Below are 24783 nucleotides of genomic sequence, written 5' to 3' on the forward strand. Positions count from 1 at the left end.
ATGGCGCACGCGGCAGGCCCCGAGCGGCGGCTGCTGGCCGTCTACACCGGCGGCACCATCGGCATGCGGAGCCTCCCGCCTTGGCGGCGACTCGGAGCCTCAGGCCCTTCACCTGTGCGGCGGCGGAGTCAGTGAGAACCGCGTCTGGAAGCGGCTCAGCTGTGCGGCCCGGAGTGGGGTGGGGGTGGGGGTCGTTCCCGTCTGTCTCGGCCTTTCCGAGGTCCCCCCCACTCCCTAAGAAGCCCCCTCGTGGCCGAGGTGCCCTGCCCTGGAAGCGAGGAGGGAGGACGCCCCGGAAGGACCTCACCTCGATGGCTGCTCCGTGCCAGCGCCCTGGGTACCCGGGGACACAGCCCGTGCCTGTGCTGTAGCTGGCAGCCCTCAGGGCGAAGCACCTAGAGCCCTGGAATGTGGGGCTGGGTGGGCCCCCAGAGCATCTGTCTGTCCCTGCTTCCCTGGACAGACAAGCCAGTGGGAAGGCAGTAGGGGGCTGCTGAGGACCCCTTGCCAGGGACAGCAGAGAGGCTGCAACATGCCCCGCCCGTTCTCTGACTTCCCTATGGTCGCAAACCCCCTTGGGCCCTGGCCGGGCATAGAGCGCCTGGGACAGCCAACACTGGGACACCTTTGGGTCCTGTGCGTTAATGCGTGTGCAGGAGGTGGCTTCAGGGACTCACAGCGTTTTGTTTTCTCTACCCCTGTGCGCATCACACGAGAGACTGTGCCCAGCTGGGCTCTGCCCATGTGGGCGTAAAGGCCTGGCCCCTGCACTTCTGAAAGAGGCTGCGAGGTCTCTTCAAACAAGAATCTTGAACGCTGGAAAGATGGGCCCGGGGCGGGGTGTGGACGTTCAGACAGGTTAAAGTCTTCTCGGGTGCCTAGGCGCGTGCTCTGGCCTGGGTCGTTAGGCCCCAGTGAGAGACCAAGGTCAGCGGGCGTCTGTCTGTGCTCCGAAGCCCCTTTCTCGGTGTGGCCTTCACCCCACCTGGTGAGCTCAGAGCAGCCAGCCAGTCCCAACCACAGAGACGTTGGTCCTCCAGCCCTGGTGGAGGCACAGACTCTGTTGTCACAGGAGGCAGCTCCCAGAGCAGCAGCTCCGCTCACCTGACCAGCTGCTACCCGAAGGAACCGGCGGCTCAGCCACAAGCCTTTGTGTGACCTGCAGTCAGCACTGCTGGGCTGCAGACCCTTCTCCCTTCAGAAAGGCCGAGGGAACACATGGGTTTGTTTGGCCCCCAGGGGGTGAAGGAGGAAGAGACATGAGACCTGGGAGGGGGACGACACCCACGCATGGAGCAGCAAGGGGGCTGGGGTGCCAGGGCCGCAGGAGACTAGGGAGGGCCCTCAGGCCTGCTCCCGTGTTTCCATGTGTGACCAGCGGTGGGGAACTCGGAAATTGTGCCTGGGAACCTTGATGTTTTTTTGCCTAAAAACGCATGAATTGAAAAGGCTTGCAGAAGGGAGGGCAGCACCCCAGGCCAGGGAAGGAGAGCTTGGGGGCTGGGCTCTGCGGCCTCGGCGAGCCCCGGGCCTCTCCACGCCCGCTAAAGGGGTTGTTGACCTGGTGTCTGCGGGCTCTGCCACCTGGAGTCCCGACTCTGACAGGCATCAATGATTGACTCACTTGGCACTGCTCATGTGGGCTCGGCCTCCCCATGAGGGGTGGTGACAGGGGAACAGTGGCTTCGACCAGAGCAAAGCTGTTTGGATCGTCACTGTTGTGACAGTTTCTGTGTCTGCTGGTGAATAGCAGCTGCGGGGCAGGGCGCGCCACGCGTCAGAGCCCTGCCACAGTGCACGGAGGGCAGAGGTGGATGGTGGCAGGGACACCCCCGGCCCATCCCTTCTCCGAGTTCAGCGAAGGTGTCACAAGTCAAAGGGTATCAGGAATCCAAAAACAGCCAGTAATCTCAAGTCCTAGCCCAGGCCAGCAGCAGCGGCCACGTTGCATTCAGCTGAGGAACCCAAAGGCCTCCTGCGTCAGGCTGCGGTCCCACATACTCGCCACCCTGCCTGGAAGTCCCTTGTGATCCCAGCTCCTGGCCTGCATGGCAGGGAGAGCAGAGCTATGGGGCCAGGTGGCTGATAGTGAGTCCCTACCTGCTGGCCGTGGTGGGTCGGTGGCTGAGCCTTGTTCATTGGGGTGATGCCCACGGCTGCTTGGTCACTGCAACATGTCATCTGCACTCCAGCCTGCACCGCCTGAATGGGGTTCCACACGTTCCCACATTCACATCCTAAGCCTGACTTGGGCAGTTCCAGGGGACCCGCTGGCTAGTGAGCAAACCCTCCCTTCCAGGTGAGCACGTGCAAAAGGGAGCTGAGAAGTTCCTGGGCCACCAGTGAACTCAGTTACCTGCCTGTGAGGCCCCAGGCAGGGGGCAGGTGGCTTGAGTTTTGCAGGGCCTGAAGCTTTTGGGGGGCCCTCATTAAGGAAAGTGATACGATTTACAAAATCAGAGTTAGCTGTGAATGAGGATATTTACTTAGAATGATAAAAGAAATCACAACAAATTACAAACTGTATAAGGCCAAGAATATTCTGAAATCCAGAAGAATGTTTTTGTAAACTTCCTGACCCTCGTTCATGGCTATTTCCCCACATTTTTTGGCGGCACGCTTTCCACGCTCTTGTTGCGTGATAACGTGGCTTGCACCGAGCTGACCTCACCCCCAGGCCTACTGCTGTCCACCCAGGGGTCAGAGGCGGAGGCTCCTGCCCCCACCCCCCACCATGCCCCAGGGGACAGGCAGAATCGTGGCCCCCAGAGATGTCCACGTCCTCACCCAGACCTGTGAGTGCATGACCTCACAGGGCAGAGGGACTCTGCAGATGTGACGAGGGTTACAGACTTTGAGATGGGAGGTTATCCTGGATTATATCTAATCCCATCACAGGAGCCCTTACTCATGGAGAACTTTCTTGGCTGGCTACAGAAAAGGAAGGCTGGGGAGATGAGGCAGGCTCTGAGGTCTGGCTTTGAAGATGGAGCAAGGGGCCACAGCCTGGGAACATGGGGGACTCTGGAAGCTGAGAATGATCTCTGATGGACAGGCAGTGAGGAAACCTCAGCCCTGTACCCCTTGGAAATGAATTCTGCCAACCCCTCGAGCAGCCCTGGACACAGATTCTCCCCCAGAACTTCCAGTAAGGAATGCAGCCCTGCTGACACCTAAGCCGGACCCCTCACCTCCAGATCTGGGAGATAAAAGCGGGTGCTGTTTTATTGCTGAGCTCGTGGTCATTTATTATGTGGCAATAGGAAACTGATCTGACCAGCAGAGGCAAAGGCTGGGGACCACATTGATGCCCAGAACTGGCCACTGACTGGTCCTGAAGGTCTTATGAGTTTGTTGAGGATGCTTCACTCGGGGGGACCCTGCTGTCCTTGCTGCTGTGTCCTAGTGCCCAGGCTCGTGGGAAATGCTCAATAGAACATTGACAAGGGGTGAATGTGCTGAGACGTTAGCCAACCTGTCCAAGGTCACAGAGCTAGTAGGAGGCAGTGTGGGACAAAGGCCAGGACTTGGATCGAGAGCTCTTTCTGGGGGCCTTTGCTGAGGGGTTGTTTATTGTTCAGGAAACGTGCCTTTTTGAGGGTTTTCTTAGGACAGGATGCCATTTCTGCTCAGTGCCCCCTTAGATGCAGGTTTCTGAGCTTAAGAGCCTGAGGGCAGGTGGCAGAGCTGCTGCTGGTGGGGCCAACCTACTGGCTGGGGGAGCGGGGGCAGAGGACCTGGGCTGGACTCTGGGGGAGTCACACATGGTCATAACCTCTGTGTTTTAGTCAGTTTTGTGTTGCTATAACAGAACTACCTGAGACTGGGCAATTTATAAGGAAAAGAGGTTTATTTGGCTTACGGTTCTGGGACAGCTGCATCTGGCATGGGCCTCAGGCTGCTTCTACTCATGGTGGAAAGTGGCAGACAGCCGGCGGGTACAAGCAGATCACATGGTGACAGGAAGCAAGAGAGAGAGAGAGAAGGTGCCAGGGCCTTTTTAAGCAACGAGCTCTCACGGGAACTAATAGAACGAGAACTCACTCATTTATGCCCCCTCCCCCAGGGACAGCATTAATCCATTCATGAGGGATCTGCCCCCATGACTCAGTTTCCAACACTGCCACATTGGGGATCAGATTTCCACATGAGTGTTGGAGGGGACCACACATCCAAACTCCATCACTCTGGGAGCTCGAGAGCCAGTGAGGGAGCATGTGGGAGGTCACTATGGCCTGGTTGTCAGTGGGAGCTTCCTGGAGGTGGTGCCATGAGCTTGAAGCACCTGTGGGGTGAGAAGTGGGGGCAGGGCAGAAGGACTTTCAGGCAGAGCCAGCAACGCATCCACAGGGTGGAACAGTGGGAGCATGTGGCCGAGTTGTGAGGGGACAAAGGCTGGAGGGGGCCAGGGCCCCCTGAGTCTTAGTCCAGAGTATGGGGGTGCACCCAGGCAGAGCTCGGGTGGCTGTCAAGGTGCGAGACAAGGAGTAGGCCTGGCTGCAGAGGAGGCGGCCATGGCTTCCAAACGGGATGGCCATCCATCCGCTGGAGGATCCTTGTGGCAGCTGTAGCCCTGTCCTCCCACACAGCCTAGGCCTGGTCCCACCCCCCACCCAGGGCCTGGCCCCCAGCAAGGGAGGAAGGGGGTGTGTGTATGTGGCAGCTGGCTGTGGCTGCTGGCCCGTGACCCCACACTCCACCTGGACTGTGCCTGCAGTGCTCGTCCCTGGGAGGGGTCTGGCTGCTGTATTGAGGACACTGCCCATGTTCCACGACGAGGAGCAGGCCTGGGCATGTGGACTCCCCGAGGACAGACTGGTGCTGCAGGGAGTGTGGGCCCTCTGGGGGTCCTGGGCAGGGGCGTGACTGCTGGCTGTTCTGGGGGCCCATGTAGCAGCCTCCGGGTCCGAGGGGCAGGCTCTGGTTTCTTAGCACTTTCATGCAAGTTGTTTACACAAGGCCATCCTTACTTTCACGGGGCTTTAGAGCTGACCAATGGCCACCTTCCACTGGAGCCTGAGCCTCCTGCCACCTGGGAGGAGGGCAGGGCCTGTGGACTGCAGGTGGGCCTGGTCCCATCTTTCCTTCCCCAAGCCCATGCCGCCTGAGTCCCTGCTAGTGTGGACTGGGACAGAGGTGGCAGCCTTAAGCAAGCATGAGGAGGGTGCCCTGTCTAGGGACCAGGCCCATCCAGAGAGTCCGGCTGGCCCATGTTCCTCATCCCCCCCGGCACGGGGGCTCTGGTCCCAGCTGCTTGGAGCCCTTTGCAGCTGGGAGGCTGAGCTGGGGGTGGCCCTTGAGGTTCACCTTCCCACAAGCGGCCTCCTCCCAGCGTCGTGGGCTGGTCCCAGCCTCCTGCTCAGAGCTGGTATGGGAAGGGGACACTGTTCAGGAACAGCCTGTCCTGGCCCATGTCTTCGCATCCTCTTGGGGACCACGGTCCCTGCCCCTGGGGACTACAGGTGGAGGTGAGGCAGGGCCTGTGCTCAGGATGCTGAGAGCTTGCCCATGCCTAGAGCCCACGACATGCAGGGGGCTCCAGGTGGACTAGAGAGCAGCAGAGGTGGAAGCAGGAGGTGGGGCAGCGTAGGAGCCAGCTGTTCTGGCCCCCCCTGCAGCCCCGCCAGCCCCGATCAGAGGGTCATCTGCAGGGTGCTGGAGTGCTACCCCCTCTTTGACTCCAGTGACATGACCATCACCGAGTGGGTTCAGACAGCCCAGACCATAGAGGTAGTGGGGCTGGGGGCGTGGGTGGGGCAGGGCAGCATGGTGGGGATGGGGGCTTAGGCTTGGTTGGCAGGAATGGGTGAGGCTGAGGCATGGGTAGGGTGTGGGCGGGGCTAGGGGCTGGGCGGGACCACGCTGCAGAAGCACTTTGGAGCAGGTGAGTAGTGTGGGTCTGTGGCGGGGTTGACTCACCCAGCCTGAGGCCTGGGAGCATCTGGGAATGATGGCTTCAGGGAGGGGTTGTGTCCTCGGGTCGCCCCCCAGATGCAAGGCTCTGAGGTCCTTTCTCCCATTCTAGCAGAGCATGGGCATTGCAGGCCAGGTCCACTTTCCCAATGAGGAAACGGCTGGACAGGTGTCCTGGTCTGTTTGTACAATTGGCTTGTCCCAGTTAGTATGTGGGGTGGTTTCCTGAGACTGGCAAGCTCCACGTGCTTGGCCCGCACCCTGGTCCCCTGCCCCAGGGTGGATTTAGGATTGCAGAACCACAGAACCCCTGTGAGGGTCTCGAGTGTGGACCCCTTACCCTGCAAGCAGAGAGGGGCACCCGCCCCCAGCTTTTCTCCTTCATTCTCCCCCACTGCCACCATGATGGCCACAGCCCCCCGCGCAAGACAGATCTTGCTCCCCTGTTACCTCAACTGCCTCCCGTAGGCGGGGGTCTCTCCCAGCCCCTCCAGTCCCAGTTCCCACCTGCCTCTCTTAAGAACCCCCTGCTCCCCTCAGTGGGATCTTTCAGTCCAGCGCACCAGTTCCACCCAGCCACATGCTCTTCTCCTGCCCGGGGGAGAACAGCTTCCTGGGCCTCCCCACCCTCCCACCCCTTCCCCTACCTCCCTGCCCCATGAGCTGCCTGGGACAGTGTGCGACCCTGGGCTTGTTTCCTGTGTCCTGGGATGGGCCCACCAAGGGCACATCTGGCCTGGGCCATGGTGGTCCAGGGTAGTCTCCTCTGTTTGTGGCCGGCAGTGCCCACTGGGCCAGGCCCGACTGCTTCCTGAGGCCCAGTATAGTGCCCTGCAGTCCTTGCTGCAGGGTCCTGCCACCTGCCACCTTACAAAAGCCTTCTCAGCCCGTTTGGCTCTGCCTGAGGCCATGCCCCAAGTGACCAGCAGAGGGCGCCCCTCCCCACCATAGTCCCTCCTTGCAGTTCCCAGGCCAACCAGGCTTAGTCTTTTAAGGGGCGGTGAGGGAAGGCCCTCTCCGAGGGGCGTGGGCGTCGGGTGGGGCCCTCGGCTCTCAGAACTGTGCCTCTGCAGCCGCATCCTGGGCCAGCTGCCCTCTGAGGCACAGTCTCACCGCTCTCCAGGAGGTGGTGGCCAGGGGATATCCCTGCATGGCCAGCCTTGTCCTGCTGCACTGGCCAGCATGCCTGGGAGGGCTTCTGGCTTTTGCCCTACCTGGAAGGCCCTTCCCCCTTGTTCTTCTGGCAGCGTCCTGCCCGCAACCTCCCAGTCACTTGCCGGCTCCCAGCAGGTGGCTGTGCCTTGATCCTGCAGGAGTTCTGCCTTGTGCCCACCGTGTGTGTCCTGCAGGTGGCAGGAGCCTCCCACTGGACTGCAAGGCTGCTCACCTCCTGGGCTGCCTGCTGCCCTTGAGGCAGTGGGCTCCCATCGGGGCCTCTCTCGGAGCCCTGGGCCGAGTTCTGGCGTGGGCATCCCTGTCTGTGGTGCCAGGGGAGTCGCTGGCTGGGAGTCTGGGGGGCGTTCCTCGCCTCTGGGAATGTCCAAAGGCCCCTCAGGCCTACGTCCACTCATGCTCTGAGCGAGCCACAGAGCTGCAGGCTCACCCGCGAGGTCCTGGGACGGCGGCAGGGGCTGGCCTTCTGGGCCTGTAGGGGACAGGGTCCCACCGGCGCCTCCCCCGGGCCCGTTCTCTGCATCCGTGCCCTCTCCTTTCCTTTCCCGGTGGTGGAGGGAACAGGCCGCCAGCCCAGCCCCGGTGCGCCCCGTCCGAGGAGGCGGCTGCCCCGAGCCCGGCGCCTCCCGCGGCAGCACTGCGAGCCCCACGGCGGCTTCGCGGCCGTCCTCGGCACCACGCCATGGCCTTCGCCGCCTCGGCGCTGTCCTTCCTGCCCGAAACCCCGCACAAGACCGCCACCCTCACCGGAGCCCGGGCAGCCCCGGGGCCCAGGCCTCTGGAGGCGAGGGGTTCCTGCGGCCACAGGGCCAGTCGGCGCGGCGGGGGCCGAGGCGGGGCCCCGGGCTTCTCGCTGACTCCAGCAGCTGCCCGAGGCGGCTCCTGCTGCGCCTGGGCCGGCTGCGGCTCGTGGACGCTCCGGTCCTGCCCAGGTGCCAGCACCGCCATCCGCTGGGGTCGGGGCCCACGGCCTGCCGGCGGCCTCGTTGAACTGTGAGGCCCCGGAAGCTGCCAGAGCCCGGCCTCCAGCTCAGCCCGGGCAGCGTCCTTTCCTCTTCTCTGTGACGGGCCTCACGTCTGCTGCCCACAGCGACCGCCTGACTCAGCACGGTGGCTGTGCCCAGTGCAGGTGCCCGGGGAGGCCCGGTCATCTCCCCGCCTTGTCCCTTTCTTTATTCTTCCCACTGTGGTTTCCACTGATGCCATCCTCAGGGATCCTGGCACATGACATTCTCTCCTCTCTCTCACCCTAACCTGCCAGCAGCCAATGGAATGTTCTAGAACATGCTGGACTTAAGGGGAGGTGGCAGGGAAGGTCTGGACCCCCATCAGGGCCCCCTGGAGGCTGACTCGGGATCCCTGTTGCCCATGGGTGTCTTCATAAGTGCAAACCCCAGTGGCCATTGGGGCCAGTCCTACCCCAGCCCTGGAGGTCCCTCCTGATGGGGCAGAGGCCAGGGTCTTTGTGTGGGAAGCCAGTACCTGCGTCTTCTCAGACAGAACGTGGTGGAAGCTCCAGAAAGCTCCAGGGACGCCCTCTTGCCAGGTCTGCCAGTGCTGTGCCCAGGCTGCTTGCCCGGCGGGTCTCCCTGGTCCCCCAGAGGGTCTTGCGGGGGGATGGCCCCACTCAGGGAAGGCCCAGGGCCCACTGCACACACCTGCTGTCTGCGGAGCCCCTCCTGCTCCTGCCTTCCTTCCCCACACCAGTCCCTTGTCTCGGAGCTCATGTAAGATGGCCAGAGCTGGGCCTGACTCTCCTTTTCCAGACCCTCCCGAGCCCTGGGGGGGAGTGGGACGCCTTACTGGCGTGTTGATGAGCACTGCGGGCCCCAGCAGTGTCCACATGTGTGATCTTCTAATCCTCACTTGGCCTGTAGTGAAGTATCCATATCCCTGTTACACCCAAGGGGAAACTGAGGCTCATAGGTTAGGGGCTCTCACACCATCATAGACCATGTGAGGGGCAGACCTGGGGGGAGGACCCATGACTGCCACCCCAGGCCAGAACTCTGCCTCCAGAGGCTCTGCACTGACCATTGCCCTGCTGGCCACTCCCCGGCTGCCCCTCCTGAAGACCCTGGCCCCTGCACACCCACAGCAGCCCTGCCCATTGCACCCTCCTGGCTAGGGGTGTTGAGCTGGGCACTGCCCTCCACGGTCAACAGTGGCAGCTGAGAGACACAGCTGGACTGTGTCTGGGCATTGCTTAGGAAGTTTCTTTCCACTGCAGCCCACCCACCCATCCCCCTTGGGCCACCCTCTGCCCAGCCCTCCATCCCACTGGGGTAGTGAGGAAGCTTCACTGGGCAGCCACGTGGTCCTGGAGTGGAGGCCAGTGATGTGTTCCTCCCGGTGTGGGGACAGCTGGCACTGGGCACTCAGACCTGCTGGGGGAGGAGAGTGGGTGGTCTGAGGCCCTGGGTGCAAGTGGCATCTTGGTGGGGAGCACTGCTGTTGGCCTTGGAGGCGGGCTGGCTGCCCACCTGCTCTGAGTGGCTGCGTCTCCCACGCCGCCCCCTGCCCACCCACGCCTGCCCCAGCCCTGCTCTCGCCCAGACCCCCGCCTGGGGGCTCCTTGGCTCGGCCTGAGGGGTTTGCCTGGAGAGCTGAGCCGGATCCTCCTGTGCTTCTTGGACCTGAGCCCCTGCCTGCGGCCTGTCCCCCAGGTGCCCATCCATACCTTGTGGAACGATGGCTGTGACAACCTGCTGGGGGCTCTGCTCATGGCCACCCAGTACGTGATCCCGGAGGTACCCGGCCTGGCCTCTGCAGGGTAGGCAGGGGGTGGGGCTTGCTTGCGTGGGTCAAGGGTGGAGCAGTGGGTGCCAGAGCCTGTGTGCTCCCGAGGAGTCCAGATGGGGCACAGCCACTGTCCCAGACCTGGGAAATTCAGAAAGCAGAAGGAAACAGTCATCCCAACCTTGCTCCTCAGTCATTAATAGTTGGGAGTAATTTCTTCCAGACTTTATGGTACACGCGTATATTTGTATTTATAGATTCGTAGTAAGTTTCTATAAAAGGGCACCCAACTGAGCTTTGACTCGGTTGTTGTCCCCTTCACCACCTCTCCCTGTTTCGTGTGGAGTCGTGGGAAGACGTTCACAAAGACTCCCTCCCCACCACACAAGGGACAGGAGTAGAGCCCGCTTCATCCCCGGGGCAGGGGCTTTACCAACCGCAACATTTTCAGGCCCTGTCTTGCTGCCCAAGTCTCACACCAGTTTCTCCTCGGGACAGCTCCTGAGCAGCCCAGAGCCTGGGGACAGGGACTAGAGCCCCCACCCCGGCTCCCAGGCTGGGCTTACAGGGACTCGTGTTGGCTGTGGGGAGGGGTCTCCGGAATCACTGTGCTCTCTGCACCTTTGGGCTGAGTTTACCAGGGGCTCCCTGAGAAGCCGGGTGGAGGCGGTGGGCAGGTGGAGGGGAGGTGAGCATGGCGCCCTCATGACACTTGCCACCCGCATGCCCTGTGCCCATGTCTCCCTAGCCCCTTGCAGGCTCTGGAAATGCCTGTAGGTGGGTGGCAGGGCAGGAAGGGGTCTGGGGAGAGTAGTCGTCTGCAGCGCCTACTGCTAGGAGGACCTCTGCCTGCAATGGGTGGGTTTACAGTCCACCCCGCCCTGGATCTGGGCGACCCTGCTGATGTCAGGGAGGAAGTTGGAGGGTGGCAGGGGCTCCAGACAGGCCTGTTCCAGTTCTGAGCTGCCACCCCTCCTTCCCGCAGGTCTGTCTGTTCTTTCAGAATCAGCTGTTTTGGGGCAACCGTGTGACCAAGGTGGATGCCCAGAGGTTTGCGGCCTTCTGCTCCCCCAACCTGCCCCCTCTGGCCACCCTGGGTGCTGATGTCACAAGTAAGCCAAGTCTGATAGCAGGGCTAGCTGGCTGCGGAGCCAGTGCCGATGCCCTGCCTGTGGCACCTACAGGAGGTTGTACGTGGGGTTTCAGTGGCTAGGGTGGAGGGTCCCCCTCAATTGGTGCTGTCCTGGGTGGTGAAGAAGCCAGAGGTCGGCTTGGAGAGGGTGGGCCAGGTGGGCTGCATTGCTGGGGAAGTGGGAGGCCTCAGCAGATCACTGCAGGCTCCCAGCTGGGTTTGGGGGATCTGTCCCTTGTGCAATCTGCCCAGGTGTTCCTCTCAGCGACCGTTTCTGGCTCTGCCACACACCTCGCCCTCTCTGGGACATGGCTCCTGCGGTGTAACCTCATCCCTGGAGTTTCAGGGGAGTCCTGTCCTCTGGGCCTGGCAGGCAGCCCAGCCATCCTTGTGGGGCTGACCCATGTCTCAAGCTGCCTCTGGGGAGGCTGTACCCCCCTTACCCTGACTATAGGAGTGGCCTTGGACCTTTTGATCAGGGATTGGTGCCCTGGGCAGGCTTTGTGGCGGCTCGGGGCACCCTCATGGCCCCCGGGAGAGTTGCTCCCAGGACCACTGTCTCTCCATCCGGATGTGCTGTTTACCCTGCTAAGGGACTCTGCCTTCCTGGACTCTGGGCCAGCTGTCTCCTGGCCTCTCCCTGGCCGCCACCCCACTCCAGGTCCCAGGCAGGCTCCCACCCAGCCTGGACACCCCTTCCTGGGACAGGCAGGGGCATCTGCCCTCTCCTCCCCTGAGGTGGATTCTTGGATTGGCCTTGCTGTCTGCCCTGGGCCCCGGTGTTTAAGGGACAGCCCCCAAACTTGCCCTGTGTTTCATTGCTCCCTAATTGAGGTGGGGGTCAAGGCACTGGGGCGTCTGTCCCCAGGGACCTGTTCCCAAGGAGGCCTGCCTTTGGGGGGGTTTTGGGGCCTTAGTGCCTCGCCAGGGGCTGGGCTCTCTGCACGGCAGGGCGGGGCCGCTTGTTCTGAACCCAAGCGGCTGGTCTCGTTTGCCTGCATGACTGTGCAGCGTCCCAGCCCTTCAGAAGGCCAGAGGTGCCCCCTCGCCCACGTCGGGCTTCTGTCTGGGCCTGAGCCACAGTTGGGCATGTGGGTGGGCACACAGTGTCGCTGGGGGCTGGGAAGGGGCAGTTCCTTGGGAATCCCCTGGTGCAGCAGGCGTTGCCCCTGCCCCTTATTTTAAGGAGGAGCAGATCCTCCCGGGGGGGGATGGGTTGTGGGCAGCCAGGGCCTTGGCCTGTTGGGGGCTTCTGGAGGGTTCCCAAATCAGAGCAGGGAGCCTGAGGAGCTCCAGCATGACATGCGGGGGAAGCTGGAAAGGGCTAGCAGGGCCAGGGCGTCCCTGGAGCACCCAGCAGAGGGCGGCTTCTGGTGGGGCTGTCCGTGGAAACGGATGGAGGCCGCGGGCTCTCCCCAGATGAGTGGACCAGCCACGTGACTCTGAAAGTCCCCAGTACTCTCGGATCCCAAGAGAAGACACACGTGGGAATCCAGGCATGGCGGCAGGTGGGAACTTGCTGGCTGCTCCCCATGGCCCCACAGCCCCACAGCAGGACAGGACAGGAGAAACCAAAGTTCTGTCCCAACACCTGGTTCTATGGGAGGGAAACTGAGGCAGAGAGCGGCAGGGTCACACAGGGAGGTGTTAGCTCAGCCCTGAGTCTTGTCTCATCTTCTGGGGCTCTCACCTTGCATCTGTCTTCCACCCACCGCTCACCCGAGCCCCTTCCAGGGAGTGTAAGGCCTAGAACACATCAGCGTGTCCAACGTGTGCAGCACTCCCAGACCGGGCAGGGGTCCACTTGCTCACTGAGGGTTAGAGCAGTCCAGGAGGCTTCTTGGAGGAGGTGGCATGTAAGCTGGTGCCAGTGGTGGTCTGACTTGCTTGCCCGTGCTGGGGAAAGGAGGAGCGACATGGAGGTGTGGGCGGCTGCCCTCAGGCCCGGCTCCCCATGGGGACTGAGTCACGCCTTATCTGGGGCTCAGGAGTGGGCACACCAATGGGCACACCCCACTGCAGAGTATGGAGGACTTCACTCTGGATTGTAGGGCTTCTGCCAGGACCACGTGTCCGCAGGGGGCACAGGACCTAGGGGAGAAGGTGCTTGTGGCGCCCGTCTCAGGCTTGGGGCTGGCAGAGCAGCTTTCTGGCTGCAGAGCCGAAGGTGGCCTCGAGGGGAGGCTGCCCCCTGCCCCCAGCCCGGCCGTTTGTTTCCCTCGTGTGCGGGAATGTGGGAACCTGCGCCCCGCCTGTGCTGCCTGATGTCAGGCTGCCAGGCTGGTTCTGGCACCTGCTGTTGAGAAACCTCAGGTTCTGCCCAGGGTGTGTCTGCTGGGGCCCCTGGGCAGGGGGCTGTGGGGGCCGAATGAGGGCCCCGGGTCCATCAGTGCACATCCCTGCCCTCCCGAAAGCCAGCTGTGGTTAGCACCCAGGCTGGGCCTTTCTTTGTGTTTTTACTTCTCCTGTGGGAAGCCAGGGCAGCTGGGCTGGGCCATCACAGAATTATAGGTAGGGCCTTGGTGCCCAGAGGCTGCCAGCCACAGTTGGTGTGGCACTGGGGCAGGGGTGCATGAGGACTGTGGGTCCTGCTGTCCCCTCCTGTGTGTCCGGGGCACGTGTGCCACAGCCCTGGCTCTGGCCTGCCCTGCTGGAGCAGAGGAAGGTGGGGAAGGGGATGCTGCTGGGGAATCAGGCCACCCGGGCTCCGGCTGGCCCATCTGCTCACTAGCTGTGGGCCCCGCTGACGCACAGACAGGCCAGAGTTGCCCTCAGGCTCTGCTGCATCCGGCTCCGAGGCTGGGACCACACACTCAGGCTCCTGTGCCCACTTCCCTCGTCTGTGAAGCAGGGTGACCAAAGCCTCTGCTACGGGGTTGTTAGGGGTTGGGCCAGTCACCTCGCCTGGTCACAGGCCTCGTCCTCTCTCCCTGCACTCTGAAAGTGCTGTCCCTGGCTGCAGCAGGCCCTGGGGGGCAGTGGGGACATGGGATTCCAGGGAGGTGCTCCCACAAGCTCTCAGGAGGCGATGGGCTGACCTCTTTGTCTGTGTAACCCCCTCCACGCTGCAGCTGTAACTTCGGGTTCCCCCCACCACATTATCTGCTTGCCCAGCTGAGACCCATGTCCCTGAATTAAAGGACATCTTGCACTGCCATTGTGTGGGGCTGATTGATGCTGCCGGTGTGTGGGGGGGCAGGAGGATGAGACTCTCTGCCCGAGGATCCCGCCGCCTCTCCTCCCATCCCCCAGCACCCCCATGTCTCCCATGCCCTCTGCTGGCGTGTGTCTGGAATGCTCTTCTGTGTATTATTACGTGTGAATTGCTCTGGCAGGAACAGCAGGCAGCATATGGGCTCCCATCCCCCTGTGCGTAGGAGGAAGAGCCTGGGGGGGGTCCTGGGGCCCCATTCTCATCCCGGTGCTGTGGCGTCTCAGACAAGTCCCTTCCCTTCTCTGGGCCTCGGTTTCCCAGAGCTGGACTAGAGGGTCTCCATGGTGCCTGCTACCCCAGCACGGGACAGGCTCGGCTCAGGGCTGCCAGGCCCCAGGGGGCTGCGGGAACGGGGCCGTGTCCTCAGCACTGGGCTCCTCGGGTGAGCGGGAAGGCTGGGAGACGGCTGGTGGCCTGCAGACCCTCGGTCAGGCTGACCCTCCAGGGAGCTCCTCTGCAGGGCTGGATTCAAGGGGCACCGACCCCAAATATCTGCCCCTCCCCCCTCTCCACAGGGCTGGAAATCCACTGTTCCCCACCCTGGGCATGGGGAGGGGGTGATGGGCACTTTAGGCCTCTAGGATTTTGGGGTGAATTGGATGAGCCTTTCTTTCTCCAACGGTGAGGGGTCCAGATTGACTGATTCGCTCATTCATTGACTCGATGAGCAGTGGGCACCATAGGTGATCAGAGGGTGCTGCCCCGACTTCTGGGACCCAGCACAACAGGCTGCATGTGGTTCCCCAGCTGTGTGCCACACCTGCCACACCTGCCATACCTGTCATCCCTCCTAGCCTTTGCACCTGCTGGATGCCGATCCCCCTTCCCCGGACATTCCTGTGCAGCCTGCAGGCTCAGCCAGGCCTCCATCTCTGCAAGGTCCTCTCGCCCCCTCACCTGGCCAGCCAAGACCCCCACCCTGGGGCCCTGTCACCATCGTCACCTGTGTCACCCGTCACTAGTCCATGGTTCTCTCTCACTGGGCCATAAGTACCTTCTTCCCCAGGTCCTGTGCCTCCCTGCGGAGCCTGGCACAGGCCAGAGTGAGGCCAGGGTAGGAGGATCTGCCTTCAGGAAGGGTGGATGTGGGGAGACTGTTGCTCTGAAAATGTTAGGGGGGCTGCACAGAGGGTCGGGGGCCTGGGCTGGGGTCTCTGCTGCAGGTGGCCCACGGGTCTCACGCTCAGCCCCTTTGTGTTGTCACAGTCAATTGGGAGCTGGTGGGGAAGGCTGACAGGGAGGACTGGCTGGTGGTGCACAGCAACATGGAGCATGACGTGGGCCTGCTGCGCCTCTACCCTGGGATCCCCGCCTGCCTTGTAGGGGCTGCCCTGGCCCACCCTGCAGCTGCTGCCCCTGAGCCAGCCCTCCACAGCTCCTACACGCGCCCCCCCCATGGCTCCCCAGTGCCTCACCTGTTGCCTGTGAGTGTGTTCTCTGCAGCTCTAACACCGCCCATGGCTCCCCAGTGCCTCACCTGCTGCCTGTGACTGTGCTGTCTGCAGTTCCCATGGCCCCATGGCTCCCAGGTGCCCACACAAGCTAGTGCAGACTCCACTTGGAATCAAGGCATCTGCAGTGTGGCCCCCCTGCTGCACTTCTGCGTCGCATCACCCCAGGTCCATCTCAGGCCCAGGCACGCAGAAACTGACAATATAACCACTGAGGGAAGCCCCTCCACCCTCACATCTGAGGCTGAGCCCTTCCTGGGTGAAATTTGGCCTGTGTGAAGCGTCACTAGGACATGCACGCCTTTCCCTGCTTTGTAGCCCAGTCACCTTATCTGGGACGTAGGCTTGTCTGTGCAGACGCTAGTGGAGGCATGGTCGCTCGGGGGCTGACTGGGGAGGCTCCAGGACTCTGCTTTTTCTTGTCACTGATTGTGGCCAGTCCTCTGCTTCCTGCCATTGGCCCCTTGCCACCAGCTGTCAGTGCGGTGGTTCCCTGTGTTCTGAGTGGAGCTCTCCAGCCTCTCAGGATGTGGGCAGAGCTGGCGCCTGACAGGGATCCCTATCTGTGTCCCTAATTACCCCTGATGCCATCTCACTCAGAACATCCCCTGCTGTGGGTCAGATGGGGCAGAGCTGCCACCTGGCCAGGGCCTCTGGTGGCCTTTCTTCCTCTCCTGTCTTCTCTGATGTGTTCCACAGTGTTCTGAGTCCTGCTGCACCAGGCCTTAACACTGTACAGGAAATGTCCCTTTGCGAGGACGTGGTGGGGAGCAGCCCCCTCACGTGGTCTGCTGGGAGCCCAGGTGTCTGGGGCATAGCAGGTGCCTGGCTGCTTCTGGCTTGGGCCCCTCTCCCTGGGACCGCGCCAGGAAGGCCCATAGCAAGCTTTGTTGGTCTCAATTGCTGGAGCAGGAAGCAAAGGCCCTCCCCGTCCCACCTGCAGCCCACCCACCGCCCTGCAGGTTCGGGCCTTCCTGCAGCCCCCCCTGACGCGCGTGGTCATGGAGACCTTCGGCTCAGGGAATGGGCCCACCAAGCCGGACCTGCTGCAGGAGCTGTGGGCGGCGGCCGAGTGCGGCCTGGTCATTGTCAACCGCACCCACTGCCTTCAGGGGTTGGTGACCTCGGACTATGCATCCAGCATGGTAGGGGCAGGGGAAAAAAAGCCTTGAGAGGAAGGGGACGAGCTGGGCTCTGACCCCACGCCCTACTGGCTGAGGGGCATGTTGGGGCATGGAAACCCCAGGCTGGGGGGCTGTGGGTAAGCAGCTCCTTCCCACCACCTGCCCCTTCCTCGCAGGCCATGGTGGGAGCCGGCATCGTCTCTGGCTTCGACATGATGTCGGAGGCTGCCCTGGCCAAGCTGTCATACGTGCTAGGCCGGCCAGGGCTGAGCCTGGATGACAGGAAGGAGGTGTGTGGGAGGGCATGCCTGGGGTGTCACAGGGTGAGAGTGGGGCCCAGTGCAGGTGTCTGAGGGTGCTGTAGAAGGGGCAGGAATGTGGGGCTCCCCATGGCGGGGCCTGCGCTCACCGCACACCTTGCCCGACCCTAAGCCAGGCACTGCCTGTCCTCATGCTCTCTCTGGGGAGCTCGGGTCCTGGCACAGGCTGAGGCTCGCCAAACCATTCCCAGGATGTCCACCCCTACTTCCTCCCCTCCACGGTGGGGCTCAGACATGGCGACCCCAGGCCCTCAAGCTGCCAGCCCCTGGGGCTGGGCAGAGGCCGTTGCTGCTTTGGGGGACCATGAGCTAGTAGGGCCAGTGGGTAGGGGCACCCTTTTGCGGGGACCTGGCCGTGATCACATGTGAACCTGTGGAGTTACAGGCCCAGGGCAGGCTGTCACCCACACCCGGGTGCCTGGCCCCGTGGGCCTCTCAGTCCGGCCTTCAGTGTTCTCCTCCCCAGGCTGCTGGCCAAGGACCTTCGGGGGGAGATGACGCCACGCATGGTGGACAAGCGCTGGCCCTTGCTGCGGGGCAGCACACTGGGCCACAGGGTCACCTGGCTTCTCAGTTTGAGCAGCAGCCAGGTACTGGCCGATGGGGGCAGGGGTGGCACGGGGGCCTGAGAGGCAGGGCAGGGCCAGGCACCCACTCGGTTGCCATGGGATATGCCAAGCATGTCTCAGCCCTAGGGCCTAGGACGGTTTGGGGTCCATGGCCGGAGAGTTCGTAGGGTTTGTGAGAAAGGGCCAGGGCGATTTAGTGGAGCCTTTCCAGCGTGTAGTCGGTGGGCACACAGTGGGGGCAGCTTGTCTGGGCTGCTGTCTCTGGCTGTCTGTGCAGGCCCCTGGTGCAGGGGTTGCCTCAGGAGTTGGGGAAGCTTGAGCAAGATAGGACGCCACCTGTCCAGGATGCTTGGGGGTCTCCCAGGTGCTGAGCACCAGGGGCTCCAGGCTGCACACCTGCACCTGGAGATGTGGCCCAGCCTTCAAGCCCCCCTTTCCTTCACAGCTGGGGGTCTGGACCTGGGAAGGGTGGGGCAGCTGAGGAGCTGCCTCAAGGCCTTGGGTCTGTGGGGGTGATTGGGGCCTCCCTGCACCCGACAACATGTCCACGATGGCCAAGCGTGGGAGCACAGCAGGTGACAGAGAGCGTTGCTTCCTGGCGTTGCCTTGGGTCCAGCCGCAGGTCCCATGTACCTCAGTTTCTCCTCTGCAGGGACAAGCCTGTCTTGGTGAGCTGTGGTGGTGTTAACTACCACTTGCTGGGGGTGGGTGATGGTCAGATGAAAGGGCTGGGGTGTGCAGCCTGTTATTAGAGTGGCTGCATGGGCCCTTTCTGCCTTGGGGATGCTGGCCCGCCCGTGGTGGCTTGGTGATCAGGCTGGGCTGTGGGTGCGGGGTGCAGTCCCTGAGCTGTGACCTCGGCCTTCTGACATCTCGGGGAACTTCTGGACAACCAGGTGCTGGGGGCAGGTGGCCCTTCTGGGAACATGCAGACTTGTGGAGCAGGGCCCTTCTCTCCAGGGACAGGGCCTGGTACCCCGTCCCACGCTTCCGCAAAGGGTGACTTATGATTCCAGCCCTGACTGTAGGGGACACAGATAGGAAATCAACCCTAGAGGGCCGTGGCAGACCCGAGTCCCAGAGCCAGTGAAGATGGAGCCAGGGGATGGCGTTGTGTCCTAGCCTCTGCTCCCAGGGAGCGGGGATCCTAGGTGGGCCTCTGGGAGGGATAATGACATGTGATCCCAAGGCCTTTGGATGTGGCGATTCAGGCCCTTTCTCCCCACGTGGGGGGATGGCAGGGTTTACACAGTAACTGGGCCACTAGTTCTGCTCTGCCCTTTCCCCTGGGGGTGCTGGGGACCGTAGGGTGAGACCTGGGTCCCAGGGGGCTGCCGTCCCCACTCAGCAGGCCAGTGCTGTGCGCGAGTCCCTGACACCCAGCCTGGCCTGTGCAGCGGCCCATGCCGGTGACCAGGAGGCTCTGCAGGTGCTTGTGGAGCTGGTGAGCCGGCCCCCTACTCCCAGGGACCAGCCCCAGCCATGCCAGGCCTGCTGTGGCCAGGACGGTCTTCATCGGGTCCCGCTAACCCCACTCAGCCCTTCTTCACCAAGCGAGGCAGCAGTGCTGTCCTGCCAGCTGGTGGGTCTCACTGCAGCTTAGGGGGTGGACACCTTGGCTGTGCCAGCCCATCCTCAGGGGTGTACCCTAACCTTTCCTGTCCCCTCTCCATGGCCTACCTGGCCCTGCCCAGTCCTCCATTAGGAGATCACGTGCCCTTGTGTCACTCCAGGGCAGCGACCTGAGCCTGGAGGACTTCAGTGGTCAAACCCTGCTGCACATGGCCGCCCAGGGGGGCCATGTCAGGGTGGTCACCATGCTGCTGCGGAGAGGTGTAGATGTGTACGCCCGTGACAAGGATAGCCTCAGCCTGCTGCTGCTGGCCGTGAGGGGCAGGTACTTGGGCAGGCGGGGCACAGAGAGGGCTGCTGGCTTGCCTGTGGTCACACAGCCTCCCTGGGCAGAGCTGGGTGGGGCCGAGGACACCTGCTTTCTGGAGCCGTGCCTGCTCAGAGGGCTTCATGGAAGAGGTGGCCTCCAAGCTGAGCCAGGTAGACCCATTAAGACCTTGGCACAGAGTTTCTAGAAAAGAAAAACTCTATGGACAAAGCCAGAGGGAGTCTTGGGTGTTCCCCAAGTCATCTATGTACACCTGTGGGGCTGGAGGGGTGGGGGTGGGCAAGGGGAGAAGTCACAGGCTCCGCGCCGGCTGGGGCAGGTACAGAGCAGGCTCCACAGTGGCAGACATGGGGCTGGGACAGGCACAGTTGCCCTTGAGGGCAGGCTCAGCCTGCATAGTGTGGGAGGACCCCCACCCGGCCCCACCCAAAAAACCCTGGCTTCTTAAAGGCAGGGCCCCAGCCTGGGGGATGGTGTGTGTGTGGGGTGCCCTGCTGGGGGTGGGGTACCCTGAGGCCCTGGGATGGGGTACAGCTGGTGTGGGCACTTGAGGTCTGGTCTTCAGAAGAAGGGGAGCACAGGATGCTGAGCAGAGAGAGCCAGAGGCTGGGGTCACGTGGAGGCCTCTGCAGGGGTTTCCACACCTGAGTCTCGATTTCCTCACTTGCGATGTGCGCAAGCATGCTTGTGTGTGTGTGCGTGCATGTGTGTGTGTGCGTGCGTGTGTGTGTGTGCGTGTGTGTGTGCGTGTGTGTGTGTGTCAGGGTGGGGGGGTCCACCTTGCTGGGTGGCAGTGCGGGGATCCATGTTAAAGGAAAATATTCACAAGCAGGTGGTCACCGGCAAGGAGGCTGGGGACGCAGCCCAGGGGCCACAGGCCTTGCCTGGGCATCTGGGCCTTCCTGCCTCTCAGCCTGGCCCGCTGACCCCTCTCCCTGGGGGTGGGACCTGGGCAGCTGGCAACGAGGCCTAAGGAGTGGGTGTTAGGGCTTGAGGACACCGCAGGGTCCCCTGGCAGGGTGGGGGTGGCTCCTTTCCCCCCAGAGGCCTGGCCGAGTAATGGGGCCACCACATGCCCACTCCTGGCATCTCTCCAAGTGGTGGGCCTGGCCTGCCTTTGGCAGTTGAAACTGGGCACGAGGTGGGCAGGGCGTGGCAGAGACTCGATCCCCCCCATTCTAGGGGTCTTACATTCCCACAAGGTACTGGCTTTCCTGGGTGGGGTGGGGCACACCGTGCGGCCCCTACTGGGCCTCTCTCCGCATTTCCCCGTCCCAGAGGCCAGAGCAGCCCAGATGTGCAGTGTGTGCGTGGAAACGCATGTGAGCGTGTGTCTGGCATCAGCGTGTGCATGTCCTCCACGGGGCTCACTGTCGCCCTAACCCCACCTCCCACAGGAACGCCCTGCTCACCTGTCTGATGCACTGGCCCTCCCCTCCCCTCCCTGGCTCCGCCCAGGATTGCCCCCCCCAGGGCACTTGGCCTGCAGGACCCTGAGTTACGCTGGGGAGGGGGTGCTCATGAGCCCCATGGAGAGAGGCCGAGGGCATCAGAGCCTGGGGTCTCCAGATTGCCATGTCTGGTCCTGATGCCCCTCCCTAGCTGTGAGCCCTGGGGCGGCTGTGTCACCCTGTGTGAATGGTACTGGGCTGATGGCGGGGACCTTCTCCAGGCTCCCAGGAGGACAGAGGGATGCTCAGAACAGGACTGGCCGTGGACGGGAGGCTGAAGAGCTTGAGGGCGTGCCCAGGCACCCAGGCTCGGGTGATCCGGCTGGAGATTCCGGACTGGGCGTCCTTGGGCGTGGGAGGGTAGTGTGGAGATGAGCTCACCTGGCCCCACCCCTTGTCCCCGCCCAATGCCCTCCGGGCTGTTGCAACCCCCCCAACCGGTCTCCTGGCCTCACTCCCTGCCAGGCTCCCTGAGGCTGCCCATCCAGCCCTGCTGCATCCTGAGTGGCACTGGCCATCCAGCCCACCACAGAGGGCTCTAGAGGGCTCCAGAGGACTCTGCCGGGTGTGGGGAGGCCTGGGGACCCTCTCAGCTCTTGCCCCTCTCTGCTCCCAGGCTCCCTAAAAGCGGGGTGACTATGTACTTCCCGGTGCACCCCAACACTTTGCATGGGGAGGGGCACAGCTGGCGATTGTGGCGCCATCCCTTCGCTGTGCAGCCTGGGGCCTTTGCACATTCTCTTCCTTGGCCTTTCTGGAGCCTCCACCCCCGTCCCCAGCAGATGGCTTGGCAAGCGATGCCGCCTCTGGAAACCACTCTGGGCCCCCAGCCCTGGCATCCTGGGCCAGCCTAACTCCATGGTTCACCTTTGTCTGCTGGTGCCTCATCCCCACCTCACCCCCTGGGGCAGATTCATGGCCAGATTGACTCAGTTGCCCCAGCCCCAGGCCCAGGCTTGGTCTGAGATGTCCTGGGAAGGTGCTCTGGACAAATGGTGGGACCCCAAGATGGCATCAGCGGGGCCTGGCAAAAGGTTGGAGGGATTGGCTTTGTCTGGGACCAGGGCTGTGGGTCCTGGACAGGACATCAGGCCCTCTTAGTGTCCGAGCAGAGGCAGAGGCTGTGCATGGGCCGGGCTGGGGTGGACAGTCAGCCGCTCTTTCTCATGGCAGGCATCTGGGTGTCATTGGGCTGCTGCGGGCAGCCAGGGCCCGCTTGTGCCCCCAGGACCTGGAGGACGCAGGGACGGAGCTGTGCAGGTGAGGGTGGCCAGAGCATCTGCGCTTCAGGGGACATGGGGACAGGGCTAGAGGAAGGGAAGCTAGGCCTGCTGGGAGGGACAGGTCAGCTGAGGTGTGGGGCTCCAGAGAGGGAAGAGCCCACCCTGCACTTGGTGTGCACCAGCTTGGCCAACGGGAAGAGGGGTTTGCCCTGACCACGTCACGTGGGGGTCGTTCCTGGCGAGAGAGCTGCCCAGCAAAGGTGTGTGCATGCGCATGCGTGTACACGTGGCTGCACATGTGTGTGCATATGCGTGTATGTGTGCTCATGTACGGTGGGCTTAAGGAGAGCTGTGTGGGTCGGGTGGGAGAGGGGCTGGGCTGTGGGCCGGGGGTGGGGGTGAGCTCTGCAGCCCCGCCCTTCCTCAGTCCCCTGGCAGCTAGAACAGCTACCCACCCCTGCCCCTCCTGTGCCCACCCTGCATGGGCAGGTCCGAGGGCTGTGGAGTGACCTAGGTGGGGAGTCGAAGGGAGAGGCAGAGGCAGGAAAAGACCTGGGCCAGGGCAGGTGGGTAGCTGGTGGGGGCTACTGGAAGTGGCTTGGGTCTGTCCCCCTGTAAGTTGGGAGCCCCCCAGGCTTGGGGAGTGGGTGATGATGGTGGAACTTCAAGCTGACTGGCTGGGAGGTGGACGCTCAGCAGGAAGAGGACCCTGAAGCTCTGGTTCCTTGTCCCCACCCCCATGCTTGGCACCAGCAAGACTTCGCCTGGCCCTGGAGACCACCAGTCCTCTATATAGGGGGTGGGGGACAGACCTCACTAGCCCGCTGCCTCAGCCCCTTCTGCTCTGGTCTTCGGTGTCCCATGGGGGGACAAGTGCTGCTTGCTAACCCATCCCCTGCCCTTCTCAGCAATGAGGGGGATGAGGTGGGCGTGCAGAGGTGGTGGGGAAGGGTGAAGGACCCTGAAGGGAGGGGCTTGGGCTGACCCTGCGGGACCAGCCCACAGCCACTGGGTTTCTGGGGTATCTTGGTCCAGGGCTGCAGCCCAGGTAGAAATTGTTGGCTCCACGACAAGATGGGGAAGATGAGGCAGTAGCCAGGTCCCTGGGAGCTGGGACTAAGACCATCATCTGGGACTCTGGAAGTGGGCTCGGCCAACCTGAGCTACTTGGCTGGACTTGGGGTGTGAGAGGGGGGCCCCTCAGCCAGGCCTTCTGTGGGTGAATGTGTCGGGGGTGGGTCTCTTCTCTCCAGGCAGGCCCTTGCTGGAGGCATGGGGACAGGGGCGGGAGGGGCCGGTGGTGCCATCCAGTGTGATTCAACCCAGAGCTTACCCCATGCTGCTGTGGGGGCTGCGGCTGATGCTTCCTGCCTAGGAGCGACTCACTAGGGGCCCTCTGGATGAGGGGACGCTGTCCCTGGCCCTTGCCCCACTGCCAACACAGCTGGCAGTGGGGCTTTCCTCTGCCGTGTCCCAGCCTTGCCCCAACCTGGCCTCCCGGGGTGAGGAGTGGCTCTTTCCAGGAGGGATGGGAGGGTGAGGAGGATGCTGGAGCGAGCCTGAGAGGTGCTCTACATGCCCCCCAACCTTCTTCTCCAGGGCAGGTGGGCCCCCGACTCCTCCCCCAGCCAGGCAGCCTGCTAGGGTCCAGGGCCAGCCCCCACCTGGGGCGCCTCCTGTGTCCGGTTGCTTCAAACTTTCCCTCTGCCCCTGTGGGCCCCGCCCCAGGGAGAGCTGTGTTGTGAAATGTGAAACTGGCATGGGGTGGGAGGGGTGTGTGTGCATCCTCGTGCATGTGTGTGCACGTGTGTGTGCTCGTGCATGTGTGTGCACTCCCTTGACCTGACCTGAGTCACAGTCACGCCCACTGGGTGAAACCAGACTGTAGGCCGCCCGCTGGCCCCCAGCGACTCCTGCCCCAGGGCTGGGCCCTGCTGGGTCAGCTGTTTGGACCTAGCTTTGTAAAAGCGCCCAGGGCACCCCATCGGGGGGAGGGCGGGCAGATGGGCAGATGGATGGGTGCCCAGCAGGCCCTGACGGCTCCCCCTCCACCCCCTCCCAGGCTGGCATCCAGGGCAGACAGCGAAGGCCTGTGGCCGGGGGCCAACCTGGGGCAGCCGGGCTATGATGGGCGCCATGCCCTGCATGTCGTGAGTGCCCTCACCTCCACGCCCTGTCCGAAGACTGCCACCTCCAAGAAGGCTGCCCTGACAGTTTTACCAGCTCCCCCTCCGCTGCCCCTCCCCGAATGCCCAATTCCCAGGAGCAGGAAATGCGTCTTTCCTGGTGGACGGGCTTCACCTGCAGGAGCCCTGGGGAGCCGTCCCCCTTCCCCATCATCCCAGGCCCCTCTCTGGAGCAAGGAGCAGACACACTGGGGGTCCCATGTGGGTGCGCAGGAAGGGTGGGGGTGGGGGAGGGCACTCTGGTGCGTGAGGGTTGCTGGGGGCCAGGCTGCTGGTCTGTGTCCCTGAGGCAGTGCCTCCCCATGTGCTTCCTCCACAGGCAGAAGCAGCTGGGAACCTGGAAGTGGTGGCCCTTCTGCAGAGTCTTGAGGGTGGGGTCAGTGCCTAA

The 24783-nt window shown here is 63.0% G+C and overlaps 1 protein-coding gene across 1 annotated transcript; it reads left to right on the plus strand.

Annotated features, from left to right (window-relative positions):
* ASPG (asparaginase) lies at positions 1-24783 on the plus strand. The gene is given in 17 exon segments (XM_063091859.1): positions 1-65; positions 4451-4467; positions 4718-4832; positions 5619-5733; positions 7722-7761; positions 7764-7843; positions 9753-9836; positions 10811-10937; positions 15378-15490; positions 16585-16767; positions 16923-17038; positions 17533-17656; positions 18984-19079; positions 19369-19532; positions 22160-22246; positions 24272-24359; positions 24715-24783. Coding segments are annotated over 17 exon segments (1683 nt in total).

The sequence above is a fragment of the Cynocephalus volans genome, chromosome 3 (assembly GCF_027409185.1).
Source record: "Cynocephalus volans isolate mCynVol1 chromosome 3, mCynVol1.pri, whole genome shotgun sequence".
Taxonomy (NCBI): domain Eukaryota; kingdom Metazoa; phylum Chordata; class Mammalia; order Dermoptera; family Cynocephalidae; genus Cynocephalus; species Cynocephalus volans.